Consider the following 12,561-nt stretch of genomic DNA (forward strand, 5'->3'; position numbering starts at 1 on the left):
ATACGCGGCGCAACGTTTCTATGATTCGATTCTTCTCACCACGACTTTGTTCTTCCGATTCTCTTTATTTGATTTCGAGCCATGGGTATACCCGCCTCCCTGGTCTCCCATGTGTCCGCCGCAATTAAGCTGATTCCGAGCTCTGCGATATGCTAGCTCTTCATTTCGTGCGTCTTTATGATTCTTCTGCTGTAATTCTTTGACGGCTATCTCTCTCAAAATAGTCGGCCTTGTAAGGTATTGCTCGCGTTTGAGACGTTTCTTATCTTGTTCTCAACTTTCCATGCCCTATCTCCAACTCGGGCTATCTTCTTTCGAGTCAATTTTCCCTTCAGATTTATGCTATATTTTCATGTAGTCATTTTCATGTTAAGTCAATCTCAATTTTATCATAGGAATGGACCTCGTTCCGGGTCTGTTCAAGTTCTTTTCTGCTTCATGGTATCATTTACAAGACGTCATGTTTGTATGTAATAGCCTACATATCATATGCTTAGCGGAAAACAGTCTTGTCCATATGATTATACGTATAGAAATCTCTTTCAAGGAAAATGTTTCGACTTGGATAGGAGATACCTGAATTTCTGCACGTACCTTGTTGAGTTTGAAGTTCGGTTTGAAATATATAGAACGGGATATATCACCCGCCGTCATGTACCGCAAGACCGTACTTAACAGCAACGGTATATACCTGTACGTACCAGGAATATAACTTGGAATATTTCATACAATTTTGGTGTATATCATATCATTTATGTACAGAAATCGAATTAATTTGTTATATCCATGAAAGCCCATATATCTCAATACAACACCGTATCAAATCCACCAACACGCCAGGTATAATACACTTCAATCATACATTTCAATCAAAATTGTATGGCAGAGACGGATCAAGCTCCGGCAGACTCAACATACCAGAGAAACTCTCTGATCCAGTGAAAACGAACTGGTTGAAAATTGAATCATCCGCACCCCATGTAATCGCAAATGGGTTCTCAACAGGGTCAGTCAACGGACTTCCCAGTTGAGGCGCACTGATCCGTTGAAGCGCATTGCGCTCATCGTTGAAAAACTCCTGAGAAAGGCCCAAGAATTTCTGGTAGAGTGTTCGTAATTGTACAAGAGGGTAGCTGATTCCACTCTGAGCGAGGCAATCCGCAATTGCTTTCATGAGGTTGAAATCGCCGATGTCAGATGTCGCGATGACATTGCAGAATAGAATGAGGTATGCCGTCGCTGGGTAGAGCAAAATCGTCCTGATGGGTATATTAGAGATGAAAGTAAGATGCTAATATGGTATTGAGTACTCGCCAGTTCAAAAAATTGACTGCAGTTTGCTTCTTCGCCGATTGACACATGGATACAAGTGCTGAAAGTTCCCGACGCGCTGATTGAAGATAGCTCTCTGTTGAGCAGATGTTTTGGCCAGGATCGGATTGGAGAAGGTATAGGATTCCGGTCATGACTGATTGATAGGCGAACTTGAGGGCGGACATTTCGGTCTGCGAGTCGAGTCCTTTCCACTCAAACGACAAGGAAGCAATCTGTATTCGAATAAGACATTGTGCACGAAGAAAAGGAGAGGACTCGACTCACGTTTGTCATTCTTTGCTCGATGTATTGCATCTGCAGCAACATGTATTCTCCAGTGCCATATAGTAATAAGGAATTGCTGTGATTCAATGAGTTATCGGGAAGATATGAAAGCATTGTATCCTGCACCCGAGCAAGATCTAGATAAACCGAGAAGTGTTCGGCTATGGGAGGGTAAGTTGGATAAAGATCGTTGAAAGTGGCCGGTAGCTGAACGTCGAGAAGGCAGCGTGAATTTCGTGATTTGAACGCATAGTTTCTGTCCAAAATGTAGCACCAAAGGAAACAGAAAAGCTCTTCCTCGCTTGCATTTCCACAGAAAACTTTCGTTGGAAGATCCAAGTCAATGCAGGTGTTACAGGCGGCCTTGGTGAGGTCTCCACTTAGATCGACGTCTCCACACCCTTGATGAAGGAATATCTAGATATGGATTAGTATCATCGAGAAACAAGACAGGGGCAGATTCCAGAGACTTACACCACATATGATAGCCTGTAATAGCGCGAGAGACGGGGGTATCAGCAGAGGGATCTGCTTTAATGCGGCCTGAGCTGCTGCTCGATATTCTGTGGAATTTTTCTTCAACTCAAAGGCAAGGTCGGTGTCTTCTTCAAGATTTACAAGCGTAATGAGGAACTTGTAGGCGACGGCATTCACGCAAACGGTGTAGATGATTGATTCGCGAGTCGATACGTTGCCGCGAAGGAGTGAAAGACCCATCTTCTTCAATGATGGAATAGAAAGATGTCGAAAGTAATCCGCAACGAAGATTCCAAATCTGTCCGTTCGGATATCTGCAGAGCTTCGTGGTCAGTATCGATTTCGAAACTTGGACAGCTGATCATCGATATACCTTTCAACATCCAGGTAAGAAATTCAACGGACAGACTCCGAGAAGAAACTTGCTCTTGATGATCGTTAAGGCTGTCTTGTACCAGCGATCTGGAATTGTCAGACAAGATCTTGATAATAGACAAAGCTGTTTCGAGCACACTGCGTCTGGCTAGAGTGAGACCCGGCAGATTGCATAGTTGATGCTGGATTGTCATTTGGGCATCATAAACCGGATCAGATAAAACCCCAGTTTTAACCCCACGTAGATCGAAATTACGACTTGGGTTAGAGCGGAGGACTGGTATAACTTCATCTGTCAAGTGAACTTCATCAAAATGGTGATCAGGTGTTACTTTTCGTCGAGAACTGTGTGAAGGGCTGCGGGAGTGAGCCCGGGGGCGAGTACTAAGACACTTGCGCTTCACAGTTCGCCGACGATTACAGGATATGCCTGCATCCTGGCAATTGCCACATGGATCGCGCCTATCGCACCGGACCTGCGTATCTGGTTAGCAAATTGCCGATTAAAGGTAGGTAAATATAGCTATAGATGGACAATATATAGAGATATTTTGAAAGGGGGTATTACCTTGCGTGAATGACAGAGATCACACTGCAATAGGCATTAGTACCTGATAGGTTGGGGGGGATTCAGGTGAGATGCATACCACTAATTGAGGCCCCTGCTTCTCGAATGACTCGGTCGACATAGTTCCTTCGAAGTGAGGTTATAGAGTGGAGAAAAATGTGAGTCCAGCCTTGGGAGGTCTAAAAATAATAAAAAAGTACGATTTGAATCAGAAATTTCGTCCAGCGGAGCAAACCGACTTCTGGGCAGAATAGGCAGCATTAATGGCTCCAGGGCGGATCATACATTTCTTGGCATCCATAGATTGTCCAATAGTTTATTAAGTTTGTTTCATGGAGGCGAAATACAACAGGCCGGGGTTCCTAAGGTGACTGTGATTAGGGAGGTGATACATCCATGTTCGGCGTACTCCGGGGGTTGCATTATTCTCCGGTTTCATACAGGGCTCAGCGTCATATGTGAGTGGCATTGGACTTTTTCTATATCAAAACCCTTTCGGGGAAAGCTCGGCTAATCCATTAGACTTTGAATTTGTAAGCGCAGAACCATGGTACTGGCTACATTAAAAGTGAAGTTTATTATATAGAGTAAAACGACATGGTATCTAACATAGAAGAGAAGGACAAAGTAGATCTGGAGTCCAAGATAGAAATGCACATGAAAGTGCCTGGTAAGCCCATGATTCTCCAAGTCAGAACTTCATTTACAGCCTCGAGCTATGATTCAACGCCTAGAAACGCAGCACAAGACTCCGGTTTTCACTAGGAAGTACAGTGCTCCAAAGAATCGGAAAATTGAGAGACCAGAAGTCGCCCACAGAATGATTTTGAAATACCACGCAGTTCGAGGTGTAGAGGTCGACTGTATCAGTTAGTGACTGTGAACAAAAATAAACAACTCAAACTCAATTCAACGTACCGTGAGGCAAAGCCTGTCGATGCTGAGATTGTTAATTAGCAACGCCAGAAGACCATTACTAAAGGTCCACAACAGCACCAGATTCGTTCGGAATGCTTTGTATGAATCATCAAGGGCCACTCCTTCATCTTCCACCGGTTCTTTCCAGGGAGTCAAGGCCCTTTTCACAGTGGATGCAAATTGCTCATCAATGTCGACTTGAGGCTTATCCAGCTCTTCAACGAAAGGCGTTTCATCGTCTTTTTTGGTTTGTGCCGATGGAAGTTTTTCAGGTGCATCTGACCCCTTTGTACCCCATGAAACATCATGCCAATTGCAAAATGCGTAGACCATCAGAACGTTGATCGAAGATGGCATTCCGAGGAAATAGGCCCAAGATGAAGTGAACATATGCCAAGGATCGGCGTAGAGTATGCTAGCAAGGAAGTAGATCCCGTATGTTGAGACTAGGGCGATCAGAACGAGCCCACCGGTGGAAGCAATAAAGCCCGATACAAGTGCCCCAAACCCATGATCGAAGTCAAAACTAAGATTCTCGGGTGTCATTGCTTGCGCAACGAGGTAGAATGACAAAATGAGGAGGTAGAGTTGGACCACGGAAAAGTAGAGAAAGGAGAGCGTGTATAGGAATTTTGATCTGTGATTGAATGTTAGCTGTGAAGTACAAGGGTGTACACATTTCTAGGCCCTGATACTTACCCCTTTGGTCGGTTTCCGAGAGCTAGAATGAATTGTAGCATAAGAAAGGTCAGGTAGCCAATTTTCAACATGTTATTGACAATCGGGGTAGCATCATTCCCAAAGGGCCACCCTTTGAATTTGTTGGTCGCACTTGGTGTTCCCACAATGTCCAAGATGACGGAGCTTGTGAGCCAGTAGGATGCTAGCATATGTTAGTGGTCTGACATAGGACTAATCTAAGCCCCCAAAGAGCACTAACAACATACCGAGTGAAAGCCATGTCATAACCAACTGGCAGATATTGTAAACCAATTGGACATGAAGCAATATCAACCGAATGATACTATGACCACTCTTATATATCCGGTCGAAATGCATGATGGAATATAGAGATGCCGCAAAAGAACCATTCAGCCATCGCCGCCGTTGACTGAGGAACTCTGCTGGTAGTTCTGGAACGTCCGTTTCTCCCTTCGACGCTTTCACGTATGTGAGGTGCCACTGGTTACCAGCCTTGGCCACTAGCTCAAAGCAAAGAATACGATCTTCCGCAAGAAACATGTTCTTTTTAAAGATATTCATTCCATCGATCCCTTTCTTACCGAGCTTCTGGGCTAGCGTGTGATCTCCGTGAAAATATTGCTCCAGAGGTCTGCCCATAATAGCGCGATACCGGTAGGCAGAAAAGGCACCCGGCAGTACGCTCACATACCCAAAGCTGCTCTCCAATGGTTTGTCTAGGATATTCGAGATTTTGTATTCGAAATTTTGGGCCGCAACCAAGGGATTGAGAAGCTTCTTCCATCGGTGGCCAAGAAGCGCGTGAATTTCACCGCATGCCCCGCCGAGGTTCTTGTCGTTGTAGAAGGCCTGCCATAAGGCTAGCAAAGACTTAGGTCCTGGTTTTGTGCCTGCGTCAATTAAGATACAGATCTCAGGATTTAAAATGCGCCCGAACGCATTGAATAACCACCGATGTGAGTTGATCTTTTTCGTATTCTTTTTCTTCAAACAAAACATCATCTGTACCGGGGACAGATTCATAGGGTCATCTTTGTACGGGCGCACAAGCTCTTGCTTCGGGGTAACTGACAACTGCGTGGTGTATTCAAACTAGAAAGCATCAGCATTTGAATATTTCCCTAGGCATTGGAATCCAGAATGGCTGGGAGGTGGGAAAACAAACAATATGGGCGACCGTTTCTCTTCCATCCACATCTTGCTTCATCACACCATCTTGAAAAACGCCAATGGTTGCCAGAACGTCAAGTGTATTCTTATCGCAGGGATCCATGCCATCGAAGACAAGACAGACGACAATCTTCTGCCATGCGGGACCACCCCTATCCCAGAATTCCGTCCTTTTCAATTTCACAATATCTCGTACATTTTGCATTACCCCATGTAGGGTTCGGGCGGTTAGTACTTTATCCTCGTTGTAGTATGTCACGGCAATGAGAAGCTCAGTATGCCGATTATACATCGAAGGACGGAGGTTGTAACCATTGCGTAGCGTAAATTCGTCAGGATCACAGGTCGCTGCAGTATCTAAAAAAAGAAAAATCAGGTTATCATGATGGGGTTGAATATGGCACATTGTGACTACTCACATCTCATTTGCGTGAATTCTTCAGGAAGTTCCCCCTCCGCATCTCGATACTCGGGTTGAATAGCATTGCGTATAGGACTCGGTACCGGATAGTTGATACTCAGGACTGAGCCCTGGGTCAACTTGATTCGCCGTGTTGGGTATCGACGAATGCTACTTCCTTTGTGTCGTGGCCCCGATTCTTTGGAAGAGGAGATGGCGGAGCCTTGGTTAGAAAGGTTATGTAATCTAATCTGGTCAGGGAGATCTAGTGATTCCATCGACTCTGGTCTGGGGATATCGACCGCAGCATATGAGGAGGGATACGGTCGGCGGGTCACTTCACTTGAAGAGACTGGGTCTTCGAAGGGACTGAGAGACAAGGCAGAAGAATGAGCTGGATGAAGTAGGGAGAGGGAATGCTCATTTGGGAGCTCAGTATTCTGGTAACGACCGGAAATGTCAGTTCGGCTTGCCGCAGATCTGAAAATCCAGCAATCTCCACTTCATATACACTTACCCGGGGCGAATGACCATCACTCAGGCCGTCGCTTTCATCACCTTGCTGTACATACTGAAACGAATAAGGTCGATCAAAAGGATTCATCATGTATCAATTTGGACCCAATGTGGAACGAGTACGGAGTACTGGAGGTGTGTTAGCTGCAAGTCGGAGATGCAATCCCAGAGATCCCTGATGCCAAGCCAGTTTGGATTAACGTGTGACAGGCTGTGCAGATATGCCGAGCAGTACACTTTCCATGGAATATCATTGAACTTGCAAAGAATTGAATCTTTTTGATTTCTCGTCCAAGGAAAGAAACAACAAGCTAGTATACATTATCTCGCTTCAACTGAAATTGAGGATAACCGGCTATTTTAAGTCGGGGCCCCACATTCTCATCCAGATCTTTGGCCAATCAGACATCAAGCCCTATTCCTTAGCGTGAGGCTAAAACACCCTTATTCTTTGAGCCGCCAATGGGCAAACTATATTGTGAGTACTCCAGTTGTCCCCCTTTTGATCAGGGTTCAGCATTTTAGTAATTTTCGACATGAATTACCATATTGACCGACTAAAAATAACTGGAATTCCGCGAAATCCCACGAGGCACAAAATTCTGATTACGCCGAGATCTGGGGTCACTTTGAAGTGAGACATACAGTGAAGGTTTTTTTATGTACCATTCTTTACTTACCAAAGTGGGAGTTAAAATGATTTAACCGTGAGATTGGACCCTTTTAAGGATAAGTACGAGAGCTGCTTATACTCTCTTTCAACATACACTCACCTTGGCTGATTTCCCCCATGCTGTTCAAAATGAGCTCACTCGGGTTCTCACAACCCACGATGAAAGTGGAGTTGAGGCTGGATGAGCAAGAGCCAGCATATACCCATCGAGATACAGTATCGGGCGAGGTAATATTGCAAACCGAGTCGCCGGCCGACTTGTCAACAATTGTCCTAAACTTATCGGGAAAAGCCACATCCCGGCTGAGTCAAAGCAGGCGCACGGAAACGCATCATGTATGTGGAAAAGCGGCCACCCTAGCCAAATCTTACATCTTGATTATTGTCATTAACACTAGAAATCTTCAGCTTTTCAGAAAATCTCACCGCCTCTTTCCTTCAGACCATTTGATGAATGATTCAAATAGCTCCAGTGTAACTATCGGAAGCGGGAATCACATTCTCCAATTTTCTATCACAGTCAGTACCAATCTCCATCAAACCCACGTGTGTCTATCCGTATCTGACTGGATTTGGAATTGTCTTAGATTCCACAAGTCATCGAATGCTACAAAACAGGGCACTGGTCAAACAAACCGCAAATTGGATGTGCAAATATTGGATGCTGGCCCCAAACCAAATCCCACCTACTGAGAAAGACTCCACCCTCGACAGGGGGCTCGGAGTCGCTAGCTGAGATCAAATATTCGCTGAGCGTGATTGTTGCTGGGAAAAGTACAGTGAAAAAAGTAAGGAACTGCCCGCTTTTTGGCAACGAAAATTGCATTGAAATCATTGCTGATCATTGTCAAGACTCAAAATATTATATTTCACTCATTTTCAGATCCAATACCCTATCAACAGCCATTGGAGCAACAATGCTTCATTGGCGTCAACCCGCGCATCCTCGACGGCGATTCACCTTTATCCTTCCGAATCGATACCGAGCTTCGAAATGGACCCTGTCTTTTCCTTGATAACCCGATTCCTTTAGTCACAAAACTTGGCGATTCGCGCTGCAACATACTGCTGAGTGCATTTCAAACAATGCTGGTTGAAACGACACATGTTAAAGCACAAGGGACATCAGAGTCATCTACTAGCACGTGGATCGTGCAAAGCATGGCCAATATAAACTATCCGATAGGTCTCGAGGATGCACCTGGAGACTCAACGGCAGATTTGGATGATACCTTGTGGGCCAGCAGCCGACTTCCTCCTGAAGTCACTTCAAGCTTCGAAGTCTGCAACATCAAGAGGACGTACAAGCTCAATCTAAGGCTCGCATTTCTCGTTGGGGACTCCAAGGTAAATACAGATTAACTTCAGCCTTTGAGATCGCGAAAATAGCTAATATTCTTGTTTATTCAGTTTCAGACAGTCATCCGAGATCTCGAATTTCCCGTTTATGTTATGGGCCCAACCCCATCCCTCAAAGCATGGAATTAACAGTTGCTTTGAGTCTTCCCACACCTCTCCTTTTGCCTACTCTCTCAACTTTCTAGATATCTATTTGTGCAGCCTTTTTGTCCAAGATTCTTCTGTCTCCATTTCTCCTGCTATTTAGCTTTGTCGAATTCATCATCTTCATCATATATCCGACGATCTTTATTGCCGGACATGCTTCTTTATCTTCCACTGCTGTTGAGAAATTCCATATACTTGATGACAACGTCTGAAACTAGATACTAAAAGCAAAAAACAAGGGCTTGGCACCGTGCTAGGTAATAATGATGCTGGCTCGGTATGCCATAGAACTGGGATTCTATCGAAGTTGCAAGTAGAATTCGTCTCGAGCGCCCCGTGGACCATATCTAGGCCCACCGAATCAGCTAGCAGAGTCTGCGCCACTTATTCTGTTCAGGGAAACTTGTTCTGAATGTCCAATTCCTATGGACAAAACAAATATCTGTTGTGCACGGGGGGCACACGGTGTTGTAGTTTTAGGTTGCCACAGGTAGAGCAGTAGTTCGCCGAATGTCCCTCTGACACCTATAGAACGAAATGATTTCAATTTCGAAATATCAGAGGACGGTATGCAGCAGTATGATTCTCGGCTGCTTTGTACTCAACTTGACAAGATGTACATAAATAGACCCAGAACTGCAAAATGCCTTACAGCCTTACAGGCTGCAAATGGCCCTGACGACTGAACCACTGCAGGAAGCTTAGTATTCGGTCCCTCCCGCCTCAAGAACCTAATCGACAATATAGTCACCGTTTACAGTGCATTGTTCTACCTGTCAAAGAGTGTGGCGACATGATACGGGGTCATAAGAGGCATGTTCTGTGCAGAGTCGGAAAAAGCCATCAAACTGAGCACCGTAAAAACATATGAGATCCGCATCTCAAGATTATGTCTTTCCCTGAAACAAAAAAACCACACCGAAAACAAATAGCCTAGGGAGAAATTGCCGTTAGCCATCTGGAACGGCGATACTTCGACATGTCTAGATTTGTCGACGGCAGTTAAAGACATCAATTTTCTTTCACATAACCTCCCAGCATACTGTACTTTCAAGTAATGGGTGCCGAAGGTACGATTTGCTAAAAACTTAGGTGCCGGGCTTCCCGGATACCAAGAGCTCAGCCCAACTCAGCCCGGCCCACTATAGAATAGGACGAGAAGGAGGCTTATAGAGTGGCTTAGTTAGATTGCTTTGTTTTTCTCCATCCTCTGTGGCAAGACTGAACGGGTCTTCTTTATTAATTACTCCATACCAGTCGCATAAAGCTTGCCTTGGCAGTTTCATTTACACTTGGCGCAATAACAAGACGGACAACGCCGACTAAAAATAGCCGTCAAATAGTCTAGGGCTATGGCTCCACCGACGAAGGGTCCATAAAAAAGGACCAAACGGCTATAAAGGATCATATGAACTGAACAACCTACATTAAATCACTCTTTTGAACCAGAAATTAAAAAAAAAAATCACATCTCGAAATCCTTTCAAGCCCCAAAATTATGTCAACTGCAACAACGACCGGAGCTATGGCAACTACCACAGGTTGTGGAACCGCAGCGCAATACGAAATTCCAGTCAAAGATGCATCATGTGGAGTTCCCAACACCGACAAGTACAAAGGACTCCTTTCAAAATGCGCGAAGCCCGCAGGGGTAACTTCCTATAACGACGACTGTGCTCTCTACGCTCTAGCCGTTGATCAGTCAATTCAAGATCTTACCGACTGCCTCTACGGCGCTGGTGTCGCTTGGAAGGACGTGTGGTGCCACGGAGAAACCAATGCCACCGCAACAGCAACCTCGTATCCGACTGCATCGGAAACGGAAACCGCTTCGAAAACATCTGCCGACAAGACATCAACAGGTACCTCGACGGAAACTGCAGCGACAAGCACCAGTACCAGCTCTGGGGCGGATGTCTCTGTGCCTAAGGTGCATGTCAGTTTGAAGGCTGTTATGCTGCTTTCAACTCTGTTTGCCTCTGCCTTGTTCGTCGGTGTCTGATGATATACGGCATTATCTCTCTCTCTCTCTCTTACAAACATACACTCTCTCTGCTCGAGGCCTTACCACATGGAAGACTGTTATCATTTCCTCGGCTCAGTTTTCCTTTTGCCAGTATCATAGGCTTTTGATGGACCACTCCAGTTTTGTTGACCTACTCGATATTAGCCCTCGCCTCATCATGTGATACCTTCGAGGGCGCAGGCGCGACTCTGTATTGTACAATTAGATTTTGAATTGTTTCTCTCCTTCTTGGCACCACTTTTAACAAAATAATGAATGCTTTCTTTGCAATACCATCGATCTAATCCCAGTCTTCCATTCAATACTCAATTCACTTACGGAGTAATCATCTCAGAAGGGCCACAATAGCTAGCGCTTTGCCCAACGCCCATGAATTAAAGTCTCAAACTATCAGTAGGCGAGATTAGAAGTATATAATCAGGATCCATCGTGCATCGGCAGTCTCCCGTCGAGTCACTTTTTGATCTGCATCGAAATCCCGTTATCTAGACTGTCGGACTCTAAGCCCAGACTTCAATTGGGCTTCCCTGAAGTTTATACCAATCTGAACTATCTGATACGTAGACTCGCTACTCACTTTGCGCTCAACAGCAGAGCGCAAACATGTACAGCGACCGGATATGTAACGTGCAATAAGTCCAAACAAACTTCTTATCTTTGTTTGGTTGACAACATTGCGATGCTCGGATACTATCATCCCCCTTGCAGAGGTCATCGTTCCTTTTTTATTTTGCGTGACAGCCTGCAGACTTGAATGCAGGATCCAGACTATTTATAGGCATAAGTACCTGAGTAGACCAAATCAAAATGTCCGAGCTATCCATGCATTGCTGAGGCAATATCATAAGACCACACATCTCAAAACAATAACTGTGAAGCTATTTCACCAAGTCAGGCAGAGCTCTTTGACAAGAGAATCAAACTTCCAGTAGTTTCATAGAAAGGGAAATGAATAGAAGAAGCTGCACATCCAAACTCGGACTTGACGCATCTGGAGTGGTACAGAATGGACCAATTCTCAATGTATAACACACATGACCAAGAAGTCAGCGTTCAATATTTGACAAAAGAACAGAACCCACTTCGAGACACTGCTCCTTGATCCAATAGTCTTGCTGCGTGCAGATGGGCAAGAGAGTTCACAAAACAAAAGAGAGTACCTGAACAAGCTTCATCTCCGAATATCCGCTTTGCAACATCATCAAGACCCCAGATCGGAATGCCGAGCATTGATAGAGGGCTCGCAAAGAAATATAAATATCATCACCCTGCTGACCTGGAATGAGACACATTCCTCCAGTATCATTTCACTTCTGAAATTACCACAATCGAGACATAGATCCTCCAATATGCGTTTTGTTTCCATCGCGTTTATGGCCATTATCGGCCTTGCCTTGGCTGCGGACAAGGCTCCTGTTGTGGTAAGCCTAGAAAAATGAATACCGAACGATATCACAGCCTCTAACCATCTCTCAGATTGGTGCCGGCTTTCCCTGCAAGGCTGATGGCAGCGCAGGATACTGTGCGAGTGGCTTCTGCTTGGTACGATATTTTGTCTTATACCCAAACATCGGAGCATCAAAAACTAATATGCCATATAGCAACTTGCTCACGAGAATCAGGGAGTGTGC

The 12,561-nt window shown here is 44.9% G+C and overlaps 4 protein-coding genes across 4 annotated transcripts; 2 read left to right on the forward strand and 2 right to left on the reverse strand.

Annotated features, from left to right (window-relative positions):
• Window positions 1-865: 865 nt before the first annotated feature.
• On the reverse strand, window positions 866-3,140 carry N7500_003918 (Zn(II)2Cys6 transcription factor; the record flags this gene model as incomplete). The annotated part of the gene is made up of 7 exons (XM_056675064.1): window positions 866-1,259; window positions 1,315-1,547; window positions 1,600-2,016; window positions 2,074-2,390; window positions 2,450-2,927; window positions 3,020-3,043; window positions 3,099-3,140. The coding sequence occupies 7 exons, from the start codon at window positions 3,138-3,140 to the stop codon at window positions 866-868; spliced, it is 1,905 nt and encodes a 634-aa protein (XP_056535589.1).
• A 602-nt stretch (window positions 3,141-3,742) lies between these two features.
• Window positions 3,743-6,816, reverse strand: N7500_003919 (uncharacterized protein; the record flags this gene model as incomplete). Its single annotated transcript, XM_056675065.1, has 7 exons — window positions 3,743-3,880; window positions 3,938-4,574; window positions 4,637-4,820; window positions 4,885-5,731; window positions 5,805-6,166; window positions 6,229-6,649; window positions 6,727-6,816. The coding sequence occupies 7 exons, from the start codon at window positions 6,814-6,816 to the stop codon at window positions 3,743-3,745; spliced, it is 2,679 nt and encodes an 892-aa protein (XP_056535590.1).
• A 1,668-nt stretch (window positions 6,817-8,484) lies between these two features.
• On the forward strand, window positions 8,485-8,886 carry N7500_003920 (uncharacterized protein; the record flags this gene model as incomplete). The annotated part of the gene is made up of 2 exons (XM_056675066.1): window positions 8,485-8,745; window positions 8,809-8,886. The coding sequence occupies 2 exons, from the start codon at window positions 8,485-8,487 to the stop codon at window positions 8,884-8,886; spliced, it is 339 nt and encodes a 112-aa protein (XP_056535591.1).
• Window positions 8,887-10,402: 1,516 nt separating this feature from the next.
• N7500_003921 (uncharacterized protein) lies at window positions 10,403-10,906 on the forward strand (the record flags this gene model as incomplete). Its single annotated transcript, XM_056675067.1, has 1 exon — window positions 10,403-10,906. The coding sequence occupies one exon, from the start codon at window positions 10,403-10,405 to the stop codon at window positions 10,904-10,906; it is 504 nt and encodes a 167-aa protein (XP_056535592.1).
• Between the last annotated feature and the right edge of the window lie 1,655 nt (window positions 10,907-12,561).

This window comes from Penicillium coprophilum (genome assembly GCF_028826855.1).
Source record: "Penicillium coprophilum strain IBT 35676 chromosome Unknown utg000002l_segment0_segment1, whole genome shotgun sequence".
Classification (NCBI taxonomy): Eukaryota; Fungi; Ascomycota; class Eurotiomycetes; order Eurotiales; family Aspergillaceae; genus Penicillium; species Penicillium coprophilum.